The 21598-nt window shown below is 43.5% G+C and overlaps 1 protein-coding gene across 6 annotated transcripts in view; it reads right to left on the reverse strand.

Moving 5' to 3' along the window:
* Positions 1 to 7561: 7561 nt before the first annotated feature.
* Positions 7562 to 21598, reverse strand: part of LOC149351652 (uncharacterized) — a 45881-nt gene continuing 31844 nt past the window's right edge. Inside the window, exons 10-12 of one of the 6 annotated variants that reach the window (XM_089580991.1) lie at positions 16902 to 16917; positions 11102 to 11150; positions 8224 to 8266 (exon numbers count right to left, since the gene is read on the reverse strand). In XM_089580991.1, the coding sequence (XP_089437117.1) occupies positions 11145 to 11150; positions 16902 to 16917 (22 nt within the window). In that variant the 3' untranslated portion in view covers positions 8224 to 8266; positions 11102 to 11144. The other 5 variants (XM_089580988.1, XM_089580992.1, XM_089580990.1 and 2 more) reach the window with 5 other exon arrangements.

A 21598-nucleotide genomic window follows, 5' to 3' on the forward strand; every position in this document is an offset into this window, starting at 1 on the left:
AGTTCCACGACATGGGCGGCCCGGTTAATGGCGATCTTCTGCCTGACCAGGTCCGTCGAGTGCAGTAGGATCTCCCATTCCTCCCAAGTGGTCAGGAGCTCCGGGCCTAGCGGGCGAGGGTCCGCAGACCATTCAAGGAGAATGTGATTAAGAGTAGCATATGGGTGGGTGCACTGGGTACAAGAGGGTGTGTATGCTCCCGGGTGGATGCGGGAGAGCAAATAGGGGGAGGGAAGGGTGCGGGTCTGGAGGCGGCGCCATAATATCTGGTGGTAATTGCCAAGGGATTCGTTGGGGGCAGGGGGCATTGCTGGCGTTCGGCACGATATGCCTGGGTCAGTTCACCGAAGGAGTGCATGAGCTCCCGGGAAGAGCCAGACTCCGATTCGCCACCACCCGGTTGATAAGACTGCAAGTGTGGTCACTGGCGGCTTCATTGCCGGGGTTCCCAGAGTGCGCAGGCACCCAGATCAGCTCCACAAGGCGGAGTGGATTTAAGGGGGCGAGCTAAAGATGCGGAAAGCGGTCTCATGGACTCGCCCTCGTGCAAAATTAAGGAGTGCTGTTTTTGAGTCGGTAAGGGTGCACCGGGCATTAATGTGTGTAAGGGCAAGCGCGATTGCTGCCTCTTCCCAGGATTTCGGGGTGGATGAGGAAGGTGGAAGGAAGACGCCATACGGCGTCTGCTTCCGAACCGTAGCATTTGTGGAGAGCTTTTGCATAGGCTATGCGGCGGGCCGATTAATAGGTGGCGTGGGTGTTTCCAGGGAGGGGTTTTACTAGAAGCTGTGAGTGTATGGGGCAAGGGACTGGCAGTAGTGTCCGGTGTCAAGAATGTGACGTCCTGTGAAAGACTGAGCTAGGCGAGTGTATTGTGCTTGTCTATGGGCCTCTATGAGTTCCGTTTGTAGTGTTGCAGAGGCCAAGCTGGAGAAGTTTAGTGGTTTGGGTGCTAGGGGGAAGGTGTAGGGCCACCTTGTCATCTTTACAGGGCATAGCATCAAGGGTGGCGATTTCTTCTTGTCGGAGTCGGAGGTATGGGACTGTGTAGAGGAAACGACCGAGTATGAACGCATGAATGAAACTGCACAAATCGTGCTGCTCCTTCCTGTGTGTGCCGGAAACTCTGCGGATGAGGTGCAAAAATGCTTCTGTCACCCGCTTGAGTTTTCTGATTGTGAAAGTGTTCCAGCCGTTGTTCTAGATGTGAAGGCCCAGGATCCAGAGTGTGTCAACTTCCGGGGCAGGGCGTCTGTCCAGAGTAACGGTGATGGGGGCTGTGGGAAGGGTACATGGTGAGGGGCATATGAGGAGCTCAGACTTTTCCAAGGAACAGGAGAGGCCTATGCTTTGTGCGTATTGTTGTGTAATGTTTGCTACGGTTTGTAAGGTTTCCTCTATGGTGCCATCACTGCCATGGGTGGTCCACAGAGTGATGTCGTCCGCATAGAGGGTGTGTAGAAGGTGAGGTAAATTGTGAAGAGCGCGGGCTAGGGGAATGAGTGTGGCATTGAAAAGGAAAGGGGAGAGTACAGAACGTTGCGGGGTGCCCACTCCGCTAAGGGTGTAGGGAGGGGATGCATGGGGGCCCATGTGAACGTCGACCCCGCATCCTGAGAGGAAGGCTTGTATGCAGGCGTACATGCGGACGTCTACATTGATAGGGGAGGGAGCCGCCATGATCGCTGGGTGTTCTACGCAATCAAAGGCCTTGGATAAATCCAGGGCCAAGACGGCTTTAGTATGAGCGGGGGTGAGAGGGTCAAAGATGTCATGCCTCAATTGAAAGGACATAGTAGTAGCGCTAGAAAACAAGGACGACAGGGTAGAGAAAGACAACACAGGCGCTAGTGTTCTCAATCCAAGCACCAACTAGCCCAGCTTTCTGCGTCAATTGAAGCATGGCATCTTGGGCGGAGCGACGCGGGCGGAAGCCTACCATGCTGTGCAGGTATAAGTTGTGGTCATGCATATGTTGAGTGAGTTTGTTTAAGGCAACATGCTCGAGAAGTTGAGGCACAATGAGAGTGATATGGGGCGAAGGTTTGATATGGTGACGGGCTTGTTTGGTTTGGTGATGAAGATAATTTTGGCATGGCACCAGGACTGTGGGAGGGTGCCCTCTCTCCAGCAGTGGTTAAAGCATTCTGTAATCTGTGTGATCGATTGATCGTCGAGGTTACGGAGCATAGGGTTGGTGATTGTCCTCTCCTGGTGTAGAATTTGTGCGAAGGGTTTGGAGGGCCATGCGGACCTCTTGCTCTGTGATGTCGGTGTCCACAACTTCATTCAGGGCTCCTATGTAAGGCGAGAGAGGGGAGGATGTGCCGGGTGCAGAGTGTGTAGTCCGGAGTTAGTCCAGAACGGTGTCCGGTGAGCGTGCAGTTATGTATGAGGCATGTAATATGATGTGATGCTGTGCGTGAGCTGCCATGCATTCTTCGTAGAGAGGTTGCCGGCTATGCTGTTGCCCGCCTGAGCCCAGTTAGAATGGCATAGCTTATCGACGTGTGTTGTGATCTGTGTCTGTAGTGCGGCCAGCCGATGCTTTAACGCTCTGTTATGTTTCTGTCATTTCCATTTCTCCAGGATGCTATGATGGGCTTCCCAGAGGCGGGCTAGATGACAGTCCAGTGGGTGGGTGTCAGGTAATGTGCTGTGTGTGCGCTGTTATGTCGTTCAGGAGAGATGTGACCCAAATATCAACATCTTGTATCGGAGTGTCTGGAAGTTGCTGGCGTGTGGATCGGATTGTGTCCCAGTTAATAAGTCTATGGGTGAGGGGTCAAGGGCTGTGTTGCGTGTGGGTTATTTGGATGGCGATAATGTAGTGGTCGCTTCCAACTGTGTGTGGTGTACGTGACCCCGAAAGTCCTTTGAGATGGCGGCTGAGTGCGAGGCCCGGACTAGTGTCCGTGAGGCAGATGTCTCGTCTGTGTAGGCCACCGCCGTAGTGTCCAAGGGCGGCTAGTGGTTGTATGCGTATGCTTGGCGGCGGCCTGCGTGTGTGTGTGTGTGCGAACATGTTGCATAGAATGGGTGCGAGGCTGAGGTTAGGAGGGTAGATTGGAGACTGCGGTGGGTCTGGGAAAGAGATGGGTGCATAAGGAGTCTGGGATAGTAACTATCGCCCAGCTGGTTAGCTGTACAGGCGGACGATTTGTCTCTCCTGGTGCAGGTTGAGGGGGGCTTGAAAGGGGTGGAAAAGGCCTGTTCTGTACAGGATATCTGTAGAAGCCTAACGGTGAAATTCTAGTGCTGCTTCGTAAAGTGTATTGTAGGCCCGGATTAATTTGTCTTGCAGTCAGCCTGTAAAGGGGCAGTAACGGGATGTAGTACAGGAATTTGTTCTGGGTCAGCGCTTGAGCAATGCGGTTGGCATGTGTCTTGGAGAGGCCGGCATGCTTTAAGACTAAGCGGCGAAGTAAGTGTGTGATTGAGTGGCATGTGTGCATGGACTGATTGATGGCAGAGGTGAAAGTTTGGAGGTCAGTGGCATACCCAGGATGCGATAAGAGTCAACGCGGGGGATGCGCTGTCTGGGGAAGGTAAGGGAGATGGAGAGGTTCATCGTCCGTTGATATTTACTGCGTGTTAGGAGAAGTAGTTCAGATTTCAGCCCCCAGAAAGGGTTGTAGGCCCACTTGGGAGAGGTGTGTGGAAATAGTGTCAAGTGCCTGTTGGAGTGTGGTTTGGACCTCGCGTGGTGAGCCAGTGGTGACCCACAAGGCGAGATTGTCTGCATAGAAGAGGAAATGAAAGTCGGGAATTATCGGCTAGGGCCCAGGCGAGCGAGACCATGCCTAGGTTAAAGAGAATGGGAGAGAGGACAGTACCTTGCGAAGTGCCACGAGTAAGTGAGATGGGGCGAGACAGTTTGTCGAGATAGCAGATACGAGTGGAGTGGTGGGAGAGGAAAGCTCTTATGTAATTGTACACGTTGTGTCCGCACTGAGTGTCAGCTAGTATGGTGAGGATGTGGCATTGTGATAAGTAGTCGAAAGCCTTGCATATGTCAACTGTTACTAAGGCTTTGACCTGCGCAGCATCTGGAGCATTTGTGTCAAAGAAGGTGTGTTGAAGGAGAAGGAAAAGGTCTTGGGTGGATAGTGCTCAGCAAAAGCCAATGAGGGTGGGGGGGGGGTCTGAAGATGGGAAGTGAGGCGGGCAAGCACCATGTGCTCCATGAGCTTGCCCGTGCAGGAGGTGAGGGAAACAGGACAGAGATTACTGATGGTGGAGGGTTTACCAGGGACGATGTCCAGTCCACTGGCAGGGTGCCAGAGGTCCAGGTGTCATTGATGACAGCAAGAAGAAATGTGTGGGCTTTTGGGGGGGTGTTCTTGAGAGTTGTGTATGTGATTTTGTTTGCACCGGGGGCAGTGTGTGTGTTACAACAGCAGACGCTAGCGGGAATATGAGCGAGTGCAGAGCAAGAACGGTCGCAGTAAAAGGCTGAGGAACATCTGTTAACTTCGGCTGGTCGTAACAACGTGGTTGCAAATGTTTCAACTTCTGGTATCGGATTTCTCAGTTTCCCACTCTAAAAATAACTGTGGTCACTAACAGTGGCAACACCCTGCATAATACCTTCGCATTCCTGCAGCACATGACACTTTATGTTCCAGTCAGAACAGGGTAGAACAGGAATGAAAGGTTTGGCTGCTTTGCTGTTTGGGCACAGAGGAGCATGCAATGCTGGCTGTTTTTACTAGGTTTCATAATGTCTAGCAACAATGCTGAATCAAAGGGTGCACAGGTTAGCTAGCATGCAAAATGCAGCATATGGCCGTTACACTGAGAAATTTAAATAATTTAAGGTGAAATAATACTGCTCTCTACATAATTCTGCTACTCCGACTAAGCCACAGAAAAACAGTTATTCTACCTAACATGCAGACTACTGACAACTGTTTCCCACATCATTTAAGTCTTTCTGATAGCTCTAAATATGCTGCTTACATTTTGTACAGCATTCACCAGGGGTCACACTGATTGGGTACTTTTTTCTGAACTACTGCCATAACTGCTTAACACCAAAATATTTCAGCATATGGCACAGTTAGTCTGCAGCCATAACTTTCAAAGAAGGCACAAATAAATTTATTTTAAGGTACAACGCTTTTAACCAATTCTGCCACGAGTTACGTCATTTGGACTTTATACAGTGAAAAAAAGTTAACTGAGTTAAAATTCCTCCCTCAACCCTGGATATTCAAGAATCTAGCCACAGAAGTGTGCGTTAGTTTGTGCAAGTTCATTATATGCCACTTCTCCCACTCTTGTGCTGTAATCAATGCCAGCAAAACTTTATGTAGCACAATTATTGAAGGAATGCATGAAAGTAGTAACCCCACGTAAACTTTATTAAAGCAAACACTAATGTTGAAACACATCAGTCAAGCCTGCTGACTTTGGGAGGGTATAGGTGTTATTTGTATGGGTAATACATAAATAACAGCCAAGGTCTTAAAATAAGCAAGAGAAGTATCACTACACATTATAAAAACAAAAAAAAGCCCTTCACATGTTTAAATTCCCACTTTGAAAGCCCTACATTGTGCTCAATGAACATCCGGTCCACAGTACACTTTTTACTGCTCTGCAATAACAAAATTTCAACCATGAAAACAAATCTGAATATACAAAACTACATGTTCTGATGAGATTTGTGCGCGTTCTCAACGGAATTAATGAGTACAGTATGATGTCAGCCAGAATGATAGAAGGCAACAGATAGCTTAAATGTGCACAACATTAACACATTAAAAAGAAAAGCCAACACATTCTAAAACTGTCAACCTAATAAGTGTGTAGCTAAGACTTTATATAATCTAGCGGCAACATTTGCTCCAATACATGACAAGCTGCCATAAAATGCAGCATAGTAAGGCTGCATCCCGGCATATGTAGCTAGTTTTCATGACTACAGAGCCATATCTTTACAGAGAGACAAGTTCCTCTATTTTACTTTTCAGCATGGTTCAATCAAACCAAAAGTTGTTAATCGCTGCTCAAAGCATTCTGTATATTGCCAACTTTGTTTCAATAACACATGAAATCAAGCTTTGAGCATAGATTATATCCCTAAATTCGGATGACAGGTCACTTCACATTCAATTAGCCAATTCATCTGTCAAGCCATATGCTGCTTCTGGCACGGACATTAATACATATACACATTACAATGGCATACCAAGTTAGCAACTATGATGTTACAAGCTACAATGTAAGCCACTGCACTGCTCTGCAGGGTCAGTTAAAAACAAAAGCAAATTTACAATGGCGAAAATTCCTGCACAACAAAAATATATGTCAAGTGCAGTCGTCACTAAACACATGAAAAAGTCTGAAAGCAGTAACTACAACGCTAACAAGCTTGTCTGTTTCCAAAGAAGCATACAACCTATGCTCCCTGTCATTTGCGAAATGAATCCCTTACATGCTATGGATACACTTTTTGTAGCGAAGTTGATATTAAGCTGCTCATGGTACTATATAGATAATGCTAGTCTTTAGCACTGATGTCATCTGTACTGGCCCAGAATGCACAACCTTTAGCTTTTCGAGCCCAAGTGACAGCTGCATGAAGATAGCAGAAAAGCTGCCTACCAATGGAAGTGTTACTTGAGGAGCTGCTGCCTAAACAATTGTGCATAATAGTAGCATAAGGCAGAAATATAATAAATGACCCGTGTTGTGAATCAGTCTGCAAACAGAAATGATACGTGTCACAGAAACCAATAGGGCAAGCAACGGTTGTCAGCAGCCGTAACAAATCTCATACTTAGTCATCCTTCATGGAACACCAGTAGCACTGACAACATTCAGGAAGTTCATTCAATTACTCCTCAAAACTGCACAGCAGATGTGAAATAACAAGAGATAAATACTGCATGTGTTGGTCAAGCAGTGACAAAGGAAATGAAAAAGCAGAGGCATCTGTGATGACAAAGCCTACATGGCTATGCATGACAATGTCTCCTACAGACCGTTTTAAAAATTCAGAAGAAAATTGGCAATGGCTGTAGGAAGAGGATTGGCAAGCAGCCATCCTGACTGGCAAAATGACAATCACCACCGCCCTGCTCCAAGTGGAAGGCCTTCAAACACCAACCGTTGCATTACATTACTTTTCGATATAAGCCACTGACTGGTATCCATTCAAACTTCACACAGACATAGCATTTAATGGTTAGCTTTGTTCAATTACACCGAGGGTGCAAAACACCTGGCACAGAGACCTCCAGAGGTGTCGCCACCTCTTGGAATGAGCTTCCCTTTGTAACTGATAGATGTTGCCATTGTTCACTTAGTGTAAAATCCTCCTTACACAATCCAGCGTCAATGCAGATGACAGCATATTTAAATTTATTCTCGTTTGGTTTGGTTTATGGGGTTTAACGTCCCTAAGCGACTCAGGCTATGAGGGACGCCGTAGTGGAGGGCTCCAGAAATTTCGACCACCTGGGGTTCTTTAACGTGCTAAAGAACCCCAGGTGGTCGAAATTTCCGGAGCCCTTCACTGCGGCGTCTCTCATAGCCTGAGTCGCTTTGAGGCGTTAAACCCCATAAACCAAACCAAACCACAATAAATTTAAATATGCTGTCATCTGCATTGACGCTAAACAACAAAGGTAAGTGCTGCATACAAATATGATTTCAGGCAAAATTAACCACTAAGTGCCATGTCTTCACAAGGTTTGAGCACTGACTAGCCAGCAGTCCAGCTAGCAGTTCAGCTAGCAGTTCAGCCAGCTGAAGCTCTGTTACAAGCCCCCTAACGCAATGAAATAGTCAATATTTGGCAGTGCCCTCGAAAAAACAGTCTGTAGGCACCATAAAATATGGCTGAAAGAAAAAAAGATGAATATTCAGCCCCTGGTTTTGCATCTCCAATTCACTTATGCTCCACTAAAAAAATATACACTTCTTTGGCTGAACAAAAGCACACAAGAAAGCAATTCAACCGAAGAGCTTGACCAATATATTAATGCCATGGCCACAAACACAGCAAGCAAACACCAAAAGAAAGAAGCGCACTTAATTTAATTTTGGACATGAAAACTAATCTGTGAAAATACTTGAGGAAAGGCGCTTGTAATGGGCACTGTTGTAGCTATGTGTCAGCAAGTGAAAGCAGTTCCCAGCTTGACTGAGACCTGCTAGGCAGCTGGGCCTTTGAACCATGCTGTCGCAGAGCTTGTGTGATGCTGGAGAGGCTCTTGGAAAGGTCATCAATTTTGTCAGAAAAAGCTGCATGGCACTGAAAATTGAAAACCATCAGGTTACATGAAGAAAAGATACTGAACTCACATTACGCGGTACCTCCTAATAAACTAGGTGAAACTGCGTCAGCACAACTAAGAAAATGCTTCATTAATTTAACTCAGTGACAAAACTACATTGTATGGCCTATGAGGTAAAAGCTTCAATGAAAATTTTCAATTTAAGCAATAAGCACAAAGTAACTAGACAAGACAGAAGGAAAAAATTTAAACTAACACACCTTATATGATATATTACACAATGTTTATACATAATGTAAAACATGTATACATTGTGTAATCCATGCCAGTACTGACTTTGAATAGAAGTCTAGAGGTATGAAATATTCTTTAACTCCAAAGCCCTTATTTCATCACAAGGTCTGTTCGCCAGAAATCAACTCTGTCTTTTATGCAGCTCAAACTCGACATAATGAACTCCAATGTGACAAAATGCTTGATGAAACAAATTATTTTATGTTTCGCTACTGTATTTCCACATAACAGCAGATTTTTTAGCTTTAGTATAACAATGTCAGCTGGCCTGAAATCAGCTGCTGCAAGAAATTTTAATTACAACTTCAGTTCTAAACTGAAGCATTCAAAGTAAATGATACCACTGACTACAGTCGCCAATCGTCCTGAATTTGGTGGGACAGTCTTGACTTTCAGGCTAATGTTCCAAGTTCTAAACTGACCTTGTCAGGACAGCCAAATGTCATAATTTAGGTCTGCTTGGGCACACAAATGCCAGAGCATGTCACAAGCACCCCGAACCAATACTAAAACAGCAATCACATTCACAGCTGGTGGCAGTAGTGACAGCTGAGCCCAGCATGCAGCAAAGCACTCAAGCCACAGAAAAAAAAAAGAAAAGAAACATCAGTGGCATCACTTGCTATGCCTGCCCAACTGCCCTCATAAAGCCATCACAAATCCAGCACATTACCCAGTATGCTACTGTTGCATAAATTAGGCAGGAAAAACACACCAAACTATGAAACATGCACCAATTGGTTCAGCAAAAAGCCTCATTATACTGCTGTTCTTCTCATGAAAAAAATAATTGGTTTCAGTAACGGAACACTTTATTTTGTGCCATATTTTCCTCTCTAACTTTACTGTCAGTGGAAACAACAAGGTTTCATTCTTGTCATGCCCTGAATCTTGTTTTGTGGCCTGAATGCTATTTGTACTAATGCAATTCCTGTCTTTCTCTTTCAACTAGTACCTGTGTTTGGAAGGATCACAATTACCGCCCCTTTGTAATTTCAAGTTGCAGAATGCTGGGCATAACAAAACAAAAAAATGTGAGCAAAGTATTGCTGCAGATATGCCTGTCTACTCATATCGTGCCAAGTACAGACAGGCAGGGTAGTAGGAGCAGATATGGGTGGCCAACTAGCTTGCACCAGTACGGTGTAGATATGCGCAAAAATCTGCCCACTGCTTGCTTGTTTCCTCTTACATTGGCCTGTCCCAACTTACCCACTTAATAGTTGGCAACCGCACTGCCAATGTGACTGCCTAAGGTTACAGTGCCGTGAAATATTGACTAGCGCGCCAAGCGCATAGGGTGCTGTGGTACAAGAGTACGTAAGTCAGTGGCTGGCCCACTATATGCTGCCAACTGAGCTTGGAAGCACGCAGTGCTATGGTTCTCACTTGGCCCTTTGGTTTACTACGTAATTATCGAAAAAGCCAGGGAGACTTAAAAAGCTCATATTTTAAGCGTTTAGCTTTAATAATGCGATTTCAAACTGCTCAAGCTGTACATCGACGAAAACCTTACAAACTGCTCTCAAAGCTTGATTCAGTGCACCTGATCAAATAACTCAATATGCTTCTCTGCCCAAATGGTGATTGATACACTAGGCCAATCAGTGTTGCAGATAAATGCAATGCACCTGATCAAATGACTGAAGTAATATGCTTCTCTGCCCAAATGGTGGTTGATACACTAGGGCCAACCTGTGTTGCAGATAAATGCCTACGGAATGCCTTACAGAAACTTTACATGTCAACTGTGTCACTGTAGCAGACTGCCTACAGACATGTGATGTAATAATAAACAGGATTTTGCATTCTTTTTTCTTTCTTATTTCCCCTCTGGGAACAAAATAAAAGCAGGGGTGCAGTGTTGGTGAAGTGGTGCCATTGAGGGCCCTACCTAGACCAATCTATGGTACAGGCCCCTCGCTTCCATGTTTTCACCAAAGTGGATATTGGCAACACAGCATGGGTATGCCAGTGCTGTCAGTGTGAAGCACTGGAGAGTGAAGCCTCCTCCCTACAGAAGCACCACCCAGCCCCGCCCGCCTTCACGCTCCAGAAAAATTCTAGTGCATATATGAAGCCTTGAGTCAGAGTAAAAAGCAAGAAAGTAATCATCGAGGGTAAATCCAACTGATATTGCAACCTTCTCGTAACAGGATTCACCATTATCCAGCAGACAGTGTTTTTTTTTTTATGATTTGCACACTAGCATCAATTATTAAGTGAAATTCTGATGTCTGGAATTGCAGATTTAATCAAATTCATTACGTCGAGGTTTAAGTGGATAGATAAGCACTCACAAAATTTGGACTACAGAAACCTCATCAGGACCATCCTTTATCTTAATCAAAAAGTTACAGAGCTAACATATGGATTTAACTTCGATATCTTACATGTTGCTGACATGGACAAAATACACGCTAACTGCAAGTTACATACTCGACCTCTTGAGCCTGTAACATAACCCTTGCACAATAAACGTGCATGAATCAGAAAAATCTAAATATGAATATCAAAATGATGATGAAAAAAAAAAACAGCTCTTGGCTTGTACTCACAATGGAACTTGACTTGAGATGCTCTTCAAGGGCGTCTTTCATTCTAGAACTGAAATGCAAAGTGCAAAAGTCAAGCACACCGAAGAAAAAATAATCATGCAAGCTTTACCGGCGTTTATTCCCAGAAACCACACCAAGGTCATGCCCAAAGCAGCTACAAACAAAGCTACAAAATTACAAACTAACTGAGCATGCACACTGTTTTCCTGTTGACTAGAAGGTCTAACAATGTGGTGACTACAGGCAGAACAGCAGGCTCACAAAGGCTCCTAGAGCATTTGCTCAGGTAAGCTTTTGCCCACAACCAAAAGGACAAGTCAGTGGTGGCAATAGTAATACACATACTTGGCAGCCATCAAAAACGTAACTATTACCCGTGCTCCATTTTAGTATCACTGGGAATCTAATGAGCTTTCCTCATTGTAAGCAGCCTAGAACACTGCACAATCAATCCCCCGTGTGTGATTGTAATCACATGCAAGCGATCCAGTAGAGCCCAGCAGGCATAGGTATAATTTGTATAGCGTGCTGCACCAGAAACAATAAGACCACATGCTGGTGGCAATAAAGAACACTGATGAAAAACAGCATAACAGAAGGCATTTGTTTAAAGGGACACTAAAGATGTTTTTATGAACTGTAAATTCGCCTGGAAAGCTGGAAAGAAAATTACGAGTGCTGTTGCACAAGTTTTGAAAATTTTTTTCCCCAGAAAAGCATTATCAAATAGGTCATTTCCATTTCCGGCACTTTCAAAGCAGCCAGTAATGCCATTTCTGACACCCCGGTACCATGTTGCACTGAGAAGCAAAGCAAACTATTCGAGAAAGGCAACGCCACAGCTTAGTTATTATAAAGATTCTTTGAAGTGTGATATGTTTGCTGCCAAGTGCTACGAAAAAAAAAAAAAAAAAAACAGAGTGTAAGCCAATAGCATGCAAAAGTTAAGATGTCAAGGCAATGCCCATCTTTGGTCCGCCAAAGTTACCAGATGTCTTCTCCCTTTCTGCATTTCACAAAATATTAGGGATGACCGTACATTAAAACTTTCGAAAACGAATTGAATACAAACATGAAGAAATAATGCCACCGATAATCAAATAGAATATCTGTTCAGTATGCAACCTGTAATGTGGTCATGCAAAATGAGTGAGAAAATGAAGTTCACAAATTGACATATGACTGGCAACTAAAATAACATAACATGATGGCCAGCACAACCTCAATAGTTCACACTTAAAAGGACCGCAAGAAGTGCCCGAATTATCCAAAGGTACATTTGCTGAAAAAAAAACTGCGGAAAATGCGGTGAAGCCTTACGAGGAAGCTCGCCGCGGAAAGCTCGTGAGGAGGGCGTAGTTGCGGACTAAAGTTAGTTGCGGACTAAAGTAAGGGGAACGCACACTGGTGCTGGAACAGTGAGACTGATTTTAAAAAGGAAAAACAAACGAACCATGCCGCACCAGTCGGCAACCGAAAGGAGTGCGTAGCTGGTTTTGGACAACTAGCGAATGCACAGCCGACAGCCGCCGTTCCTGCGGGCTGACAGCAAAGGTCAGAAGCTGAAACTACACAGCCAGGACACCTTTTGGCATAGCTACAGGTGCCCTCCGATCGTAGTCATGCCTGCCGTTATACACAGGCAAGAGGGGCGCGTGTTACAATGCGCCATGCAATAGATGAGATTCTTACACGATCTCTTGCCTTGCTGTAACAGCTCAACTCTCCCCTTATGGAGCCTCATGCAAAATTCCAAAAATGGGCTTTACCGCACATCATTGCTGGCCACAGAACAAGTGACACGGGTGTGAGCCTCAAGTATGTAACACATTATGGAAGGATCAAACGCAAAAAAAAAAAAAATGTGGGCTTTCAAGCTGCGATTGTTCAAAGGGAGTGCTTGGCCATCTTGTTCTCACCATATGCGATATATGGAAAAGCCCACTTGGAGAATTTTGCATGAGGTCCAAGACTACCAGCATCCACCCTAATACCTGATCCACAGCCAGATTTATGAAAGTTGGTGGAGTATTAGATTGCTGGTGAATGTATTCAGAATTTCTCGAATACCAATTTCTTCAATCTGAATATGAACCGAACAGCATATTTAATTCATATTCTAAATTTCGAATAATCACACACCCCTGATATATGTATTGATTCTGGAGCTCAGATGAAATGTCAAACAGTAAACCATGGAGCGTACTTTCCAATATAAAGCAATGAGGGAAATTCACTTTAGTGTCCCTTTTGGAAATAAAGGCAGCAAACAAGTACACGGTGTCCCAACTAATCACACAAAGCTTAAAATGAAACCACACTGCATCGATTCACAAGCTGTACTGTTATAGTCACACTGTGAAGGCTGCAGTGTTCCTTGTCACGTGGCTAATCAGGTAAGTTAATCAGATGAAAGCCTTTAATGTGCACAATTTAGAAGGCTGGTGACTGATGATGTTATGTCCAGTTATCTGCAGTAAGCTCTATTTTATGTAATGCCTTATCTGTTGAAAAAAATCTAAAGAACACTTAAAAAACGCAGGATCATCCTGTTCCTACTATACTACAGTACTCCTCTCCAAAAATGATTCAACTCAGCTTAGTCTGGCAGCCTTATGGGTTTGACATGGTGATGAAGCAGTGATGCCTACATGCATGCATGGCTGGTTTCGCATGCTGCAGCAAGCTGTAAGCTTCCTCACTTTCACAGGACTGTAGGGCCAGACAAGGGTTTGTTTATCAGCAATATGTTTGGCACAACTGGACCACAGAGGCTCTTGGAGCCTTTCGTAGGCTATATTTTCAACTAAAGAAAAGCTACGAAATGCAGCATGGTGCTAAAAAATTGAACTGGACATTTTCAAATATGATATTTGCAGGATTTTAGGGCATAATCCTTACACCAACATTACTCTAGACTAATTTTAACACTAATCTGCATCATTCTGCAATAAATACTCATCCGCAAGGTTGCCAACAATGTGGACTTTGTTTTATTTTCCTACATGCTTCAAATTTTTTCCTTGGTGTGATTTCGCTGCAGCACACTGTATATATGTTTGCATGCCTTTACTTAAAATGTGCTTGAAAGGAAAGGGCTGCCAGAGCATCCTGCCCATTAAGCAACACCCAATAAAATACACTATTATATTCTGTAAAATTTCCATACGTACACAGTTGGTGTGCAGCTACATACGTGATCCAGCAAAAGCATTATATGAATGAAGAAAAATAATCCAGCAATGAGAGGTGAAATTATGATGGCAATTTGTAGCAATCAAACACAAGCAAGTGCATTCAGCCCTGTAGCATCACAGCAATGCAACTTGCCCACGATAAGCGTATACAATCTAGCCCAGAATACAGCTTTGCCAATGTGAAGGCTCATGCAAATGAAATGGTACACTACACTTTCTCAGGGCAAGAGCTCCCCTGGTGCAGATTTCATTAACCGGGCTTGAGCAGTGCATGATGTCTGCAGCTTTTTCTTACATAGATGTGGCTTTTTGCATGATGTCTGAACCAGCTGCTACATAAACCAATGAGGCTTCACACACAATAAATAACGCTGCGTGAAATTGAGCAGAAGCACACGAATAACATAATGGGTGCTGTCACAATTCCACGGCTTGAATCTCCATAGCTCAATAAGCTGATCCCCACATTTTCTTCGAACGACATATATATTCGACAACACCAGATGTGAAATTCGCTGCACATTTTGCCTTTAGTGTGAGCTGCTTCCTGGGTGCTCTCAGTACACCCAAGGCCATTCCTGAACGGCAACCACTACGTAAATGAATTATTGTGCCTGTGTTCAAACTTAACATCTCACATGCACACATTGTACAAGGGATTCTTAAGGGTGCTTGCAAGATGTTAAGAGAAGCATGTTCCATGAAACAGCTTTAGTTATGCAGCCTAAGAATAATGAATGATAATAAAATATTCTGGTGTACAGTGCTCAGCGAGAGAAAGTGTCAGGTTCATAGTATTGCATACTCAGGAACAGACCCTGAAGCGCCATTTCATATACATGGCACAGAAACGAAGAGGTCCTGTTATCATAAGAGTGTCTCATCAAAACGATTTGAAGTCACATTTCACTGTAACACTGTGCAAGTTTGAGTAACGCCACTGAATTTTAAGTAGCCTCAAAAACTTTTTTTTTTGGTAATCTAGTTTACAGCCCACAAATAAATTTTTAAGGTTAACATACCACATAATCTCGTGTAAGGGCCACAGCCCCTGTTTTGGACTAGACAATTGAGAAAAAAATGAGCTCCACCTTAAAGTGCGACCCTTACTTATATGGTAAATAACCTATGAAGTGTGAAACCTCAGGAGAAAATCAGTTTCTAAGAAATGTGCATAACAACTTGTAAATGAATGCCATACAATAATATGCTGGTGTTTCAACTCTACAGATGATATTTTTTTGTGTTATGAAACTTTGGCAAAACAACAATGCATAGGTACTGATAATCATCCCTTGTTTGAAGTATTTCTTACATGGAAGATACGTGTAGCAAAAAAATCCAGAGATCATTGAAAAACCAAATGAAAATGAGGGCGCCAGCTCCAATTAACAAGGAAGACATTCCCAATAGCTGTGATGCAGCTAAAATGCACTCCTTGCCAAATAGGCCACAAAAAACCAGCTTTTCATTCCCTGAGAGCTCTTATGATTTTGAACCATATTTTATTTGAAGATGAGAGACCTGGACCTCGAACCATGTCAGTGGTACATGTTTCATGCTTCCAGACCAGAAGAAAATTATCGCTCTAACAACTTTATCAATACCTCTCAAACATAAAATATTTTACATCACAGAAGATGGACTATAGGGCAGAGCTGATTACACTTGCCATCCAATCCTTATATAGTAGCGAACAATGCATTAACTTTCAGCACTTTGTTAAAATCCCACACTGATACTACTCTTACAAAATCCAACTGATCAGAAGAATGACAGAACAGGCTAGGAGACGTTTCACTTTTGGTTTTTTTCGTACAAGACAGCAAACACATAACAAGTTCTGTTTTATAGCTTGTAGCACACAGCAAAATTGAGCAAGCGATGCAAAAAGAAAACAAAGAACGCATGCAATGTTAACGTGTCAACAGGAATGTGGAATCACCAGCAAGCAGAGTCTAGAGCCTTTGGTTATACCCCATGTCCCAGTCGACCAAAATTTACCAGCAAATACCTGCTCCTTGTACTTGGAAGAAGTTCCTGATGAAGCTGATTTTAGTATTGTAACATAACACATATGAGAAGTAAATTTCACCCTCACTAAAAATATTTTGCTGCAATAATGAGTCATTGGTCCCTAACACAATGCTGGGAACAAATGCAAGACCAAACTAAGCATCTTACCAGCCTTCATGCAAGTGCTAGACCTACTATCATGAACATACCATTAGGCAATCATGCTTGGTACCCTGTTATAGATGAATGTCACAACAAACATGCAAGGAATAGTTCATGAATAGCTTATACCAAGGCTAGGAGCATCAAGAACTTTGTTCTCGCAAGTTCTTTGAACATATAGCTTGAACATGCAGTTGAAAACTCAGCACAGAAGTCCTTTAATCAAGCAAACCACACAACCTAGGTGCCCTTCCTGCGTCCCAAATAACCTTTCCAGTACAGTGCAAGTAACCTTGCCAATAGCGTGCCTTTCACCCCTCCCCTCTTCTAATGCATGCAGTGAGGTCATGAAAAAAATGAGAAAAAAACAGCACCAGCAAAGCTTGTAGCATACAACGCATGTGCCTTTATAAACGACGCCATACCTGTCCAATCCGGAAGCTGCTCAGAGATAGCAGTAACAAATGAGAAAAAAAAAAGTAAAAATGAATTCACAGCCCACTGATTACACCACCAAAAAAAAACACACACATTCACCGTAGTCATTACCAGTCACTGATCCAACCACATCCCCTCTATACAAGCAAGTTTTCCAACCTAATCTTTCATCCAACTGTCCACACACACCATTGACTACACTTCCTTCGCCTTTGCACCAACTCCATTACTTTTAAGACTACTGGTGATCTCTCCTATACAGTACAAGTTTAGTCCAAGTCAAGCTCTTCCTCTAAACTTCAGCCACATCAGCTCATGTTTGCTTTCCAATTCATACTGCTCTCTACCCTACCATGTTACATCTGCCATTTCCCTTTCCATCATATAATGTAAACTCAGCTATTTCCTTTTTAGGTTTTTCATCAGGCTCCAATTTTCAGCCTCATAAAAGACTATTGGTAGAATGCACAGATCACAGTTAGCAGAATACATACCAGCAACCTGCTTTTCTCTCCACAGTGTCCACCAGTTGTCCTCAACCCTACTCCTGTCCTACCAATTTTCGGGCCTGTTCTGAGCCAACTGTGACTACTCACCCCGTACTCCAGTGGCTCACTTCCCTTACTATCCCAACATTACTTCAGCTTCCTTTACAATATCAAGCCCACCAATATTATTTCACCATTTCAGGCTCTTTATCAATCACTATAAATCATCTCTCGCGTTCCCAAAACATAAAACGGTCACCTTTAAATCACAGGCTGCTGAGGTGTTCCTTGTAAACATGTACACTGCACTCTTGTGCTCTAACACATATAACAGAGGTGCAGTGAGTAGCAATAAATATACTGCCTTCTTGCCCGACACCTTCCCAGACCGGTATATCTTTGCAACTCTTCTGATCATAACCATCAGCAACAGCCTGACCCGGCCCTGTGCTGGCTGCGGCCACCTTATTCCCACAAACTTCTTCATCTCATCTGCCCACATAACTTTCTGCCACCCCTGGCTACACTCCCCTTCTCTTGGAATCTAGTCCGTTACCCCTAACAACCATCGGTTATTTTGCCTTTGCATTACATACCCTGCCACTGCCCATTTCATCAATTTTATTATGATGCACACTAGTAAATACAATCTTTCTTAATGCTTAAATATACAAGTACTTGTATGGCTCCTAATTTTTGCAGTAAATCTATGCTTTTTCTTGGCCTATGAAGGTAATATAAGGTATGGTATAGTATATGTGGGGTTTAACATCTTGAATTTGCACATGGGATATGGGGGATATGCCACAGTGCGAAGCTCTGGATTACTCTCAACCGCCTGGGGTTCTTTACACAACACTATCGCACAACACACATCACATCTTTGCATTCCTCCATCGAAATGTGGCTGCCACGAAAATAACACATGCGCGTTTATTGTATTCTGTGCATTAAAGACCCATTTACAATCCAGTTAATGAAGAGGAATGAATGAATGAGGAATCCAGGTAATGAACAGAAAAGGAATTAAGTTAAAGGGGGTCAAAAGGAATTAACTGGGGTGTAAAAGGATCTAGAGAGTACGAAATATGATAAGCCCTCATAACCCAGTTAATCAGGCAAGTGCAGTCAATTGCTAGATGCCATTCCAAAAAGGACACCCAAAAGAAAAGGAGAATCTGTTCATTAGCCTGTTCTCAAAAAGCTAGCCTATCCAGTTAATTACCAAACTTTTTTGAAATACAATGCTGAACTGATTTTATTAGAAATACAGTGGTGGGAATTGCCAAGAGCATTTTGGACCAGGCTTTGTAGAAGGCAAAAATTCAATTTAGAGCAGCTTCCTCGTGTTTCGTAGCATGAGCCCTGTAGTGGGAATACCACTAATTAGAAAATGACGACTGCATGAAGATTTGAGTGGTGTAGGGATGTAGGCAGCCGTCTTGGCCAGCTCTGCGTATTTTTTAAAATGCACCCAAATTCAGTTATCGAGCAACAACTGAAACAAGCGAAATTTTATGCTGCTAACCTAAGTGCAAATTTTGGTTTATGGTTTAACGTCCCAAAGCGGATCAGGCTATGAGGGACGCCGTAGTGAAGGGCTCCGGAAATTTCGACCACCTGGGGTTCTTTCATGTGCACTGACATCGCAAAGAGCACAGGCCTCTAGAATTTCGTCTCCATCGAAATTCAGCCGCTGCGGCCATGACTGAACCTGTGTCTTTCAAGTCAGCTGCCGAAAGCCATAACCACTGAGCCACCACGGCGGCGCTAAGTGCAAATTTTCCTGTGCAAAAGCTGCAGAGAAGGATGCAGAATGCCCATTTCAGCTGTTCTTTGTAATATTGCTTTAGCATGGTTTCTTGTTTAAAATTAAAAAAGAAAAAAAAAAGCCTGCGAGATTTAAAAGCGGGCATGTGACTGCACTCCTACATCGTGACATCAGCATACCACAACGTACTACAACTGAACAAACTCAGTTAAGGAAAGCCAGAATGAATAAAGAGGCTACCGTGATCACAGCGATCGTTCCAGGATAAGTGCAGTCACTTTGCTTCGTTCGTTATGATGCCGCAGCATGAGCGTAACGACACCATCGCTGTTACATGATTACTGCATAGGTTGCTATGATAGATTTCATGCAGTCCAACGTGAGCGCACCTTTCGTGACGAAGCATTTTATCGCACAAGCACAGTCCTCGTCTTAAGGAGCACAGCTATCTTCCTCCATTGATGGTTCGGCATTGCCATGTGCTTCCCACGCGCTTCGCTGCTTTGCCCACGCGTTTTGCTGCTTCGCAAGTGTTTTGCCACAAAGAGACTCTGTTCAGAATTCCTCGCATCGCATCAAGCTCGTCTGGTGGAAGGTGTCCAAAAACAACACTAGCTTGATATCACACGTGCACAGCATGGCCACCATATGCCACCCCATGGAGAATGCCGCCCCGTAATTGGACGCGGTTTAATTTAGTTGCAACTCCTATTCATATGCACCAGGTGTATGCTGAAGTTTCAAATTAACTTGGTCTATCATACAAAAAAATTGGAAGCTCTCATGCTGATGGTGCCATTACAGCTAGCGAGCACGAATGGGGTCCGTGAAATCGAGCCGTATCAACTGAAAAACGTTCGAAGCCTTTCTTGCGTTCTTACATTATCTTCATGGAACATGTGACGGTACTGAGCAAAGAAATTTAGCTCTATTTGAGCCTCTCAAAAGCAATTCTTTTCTTTTCCTGAGCTTTCAACATGAAACAGGATGCGTTTGGATTACGTCAGTCATCTTTCTCATCACATATCAGGAGAAGAGACCACAGTCATGTCTTTGCATATTAGGTGATAGCAGCTGTGCACATTGGGCAGTAGCCTCAGCCTCATCACATTTGGCATGGCTCCTGGTTGCTGGAATAGCATTCTGGCGCAGCCTTGGCATAATTTCATCAAGAACCACTTATTTTTAGCAGCATGCAGTAGATTTAATGCAATGGTGCAGGTTGGCACAATTGGAGCAGCATTCCCACCATTGGAAATGACAACAGTAAGCACCTTCCACACGACAGAAAGCAAGCTAAGAGTCTACAATCTGTCAGTTCTTTGGCATCAACTTGAGTTTTCATCCATTAGTATCAGGTCGTCATTCTTCAATGCAGCTGTAATGCATTCAATGTCAAGAGGCACTGTGTGCGTAGGACTGCAGGCCTCCTCGGCACTATGCCTCCACTGTGTTTTACAGGATCTAGAGTTACTACATGCTAACCAATAGCATTTCATTGCTTGAAACACCTTTCTTGTTCATTGTTAGAGCTTGAGATTTGATTTCTGTGACACTAATTTGTCTAGAAATCGCTCCCTTGTTGGTTTGTTAACAGCACAATGCAGTAGACGAGGAAATCCCATACATGTTGCTGATTATCCACCTTCAGCCCCTGTGACATACATAGTTTCCCATCAATGCCTGGTTTTCTCTGAACTGTTCTCATGCTACCCTTCATGTTTCAGTGTTTCCTCAACTTTTTTCCACTGAGGCTTCAGATTCAATCCCTTCCTTTCTAATTAATTTTGACAGTCTTACTAGCTGTACCTCACCTTTGGCTTGGAAGAATCAGCTAATTATGCCCTCCGTTCCCTCAGAAGGTGTGCTAGTTTCTTTGCAATTACCTGACCTTTTACTTTGCTTGCAAGCTCAATACTACTTTTGTCGTTCACTGCCACTGGGTTATCATGCCTTCAAAAGCTAATACTCCTGTCACACTGGACGATTTAATGTGACTAATCTAATAATATCAGCACAAAGGTCATTAAAAGACTGCTTTATAGGATTATTTAATGTCGTTAGGTTCAAATGACATTCAATATTAATAGAGTTTTCTGAACTCCTCTGCATTTTATTTCAAACCAAATGCCTAATCTCTATTTAGGACCAGCAATGAAAACCAACACTGCACAATAATAATCTACAAGTTACTGATGGGAAAAAAGTTATCTTTTACATTCAATAACACTCATTTAGCTTCAGTAAAAAAGCTACCCATATTACAGGCTGTCAGAAGAGAGAGTTCCTAAGCTCCATATCAGTAGCATATGAGCACCACTGTGCAAGTTGCTTAACCCTTTCAAATTCTTTGTGAACAATTGTGCATACAGTGAACTCGCAGCTTTTTCTCAGAGTGTACTATATCTAAGAGTGATTTCATTGT

The sequence above is a fragment of the Amblyomma mixtum genome, chromosome 3 (genome assembly GCF_055824585.1).
Source record: "Amblyomma mixtum isolate Tamu chromosome 3, ASM5582458v1, whole genome shotgun sequence".
Classification (NCBI taxonomy): domain Eukaryota; kingdom Metazoa; phylum Arthropoda; class Arachnida; order Ixodida; family Ixodidae; genus Amblyomma; species Amblyomma mixtum.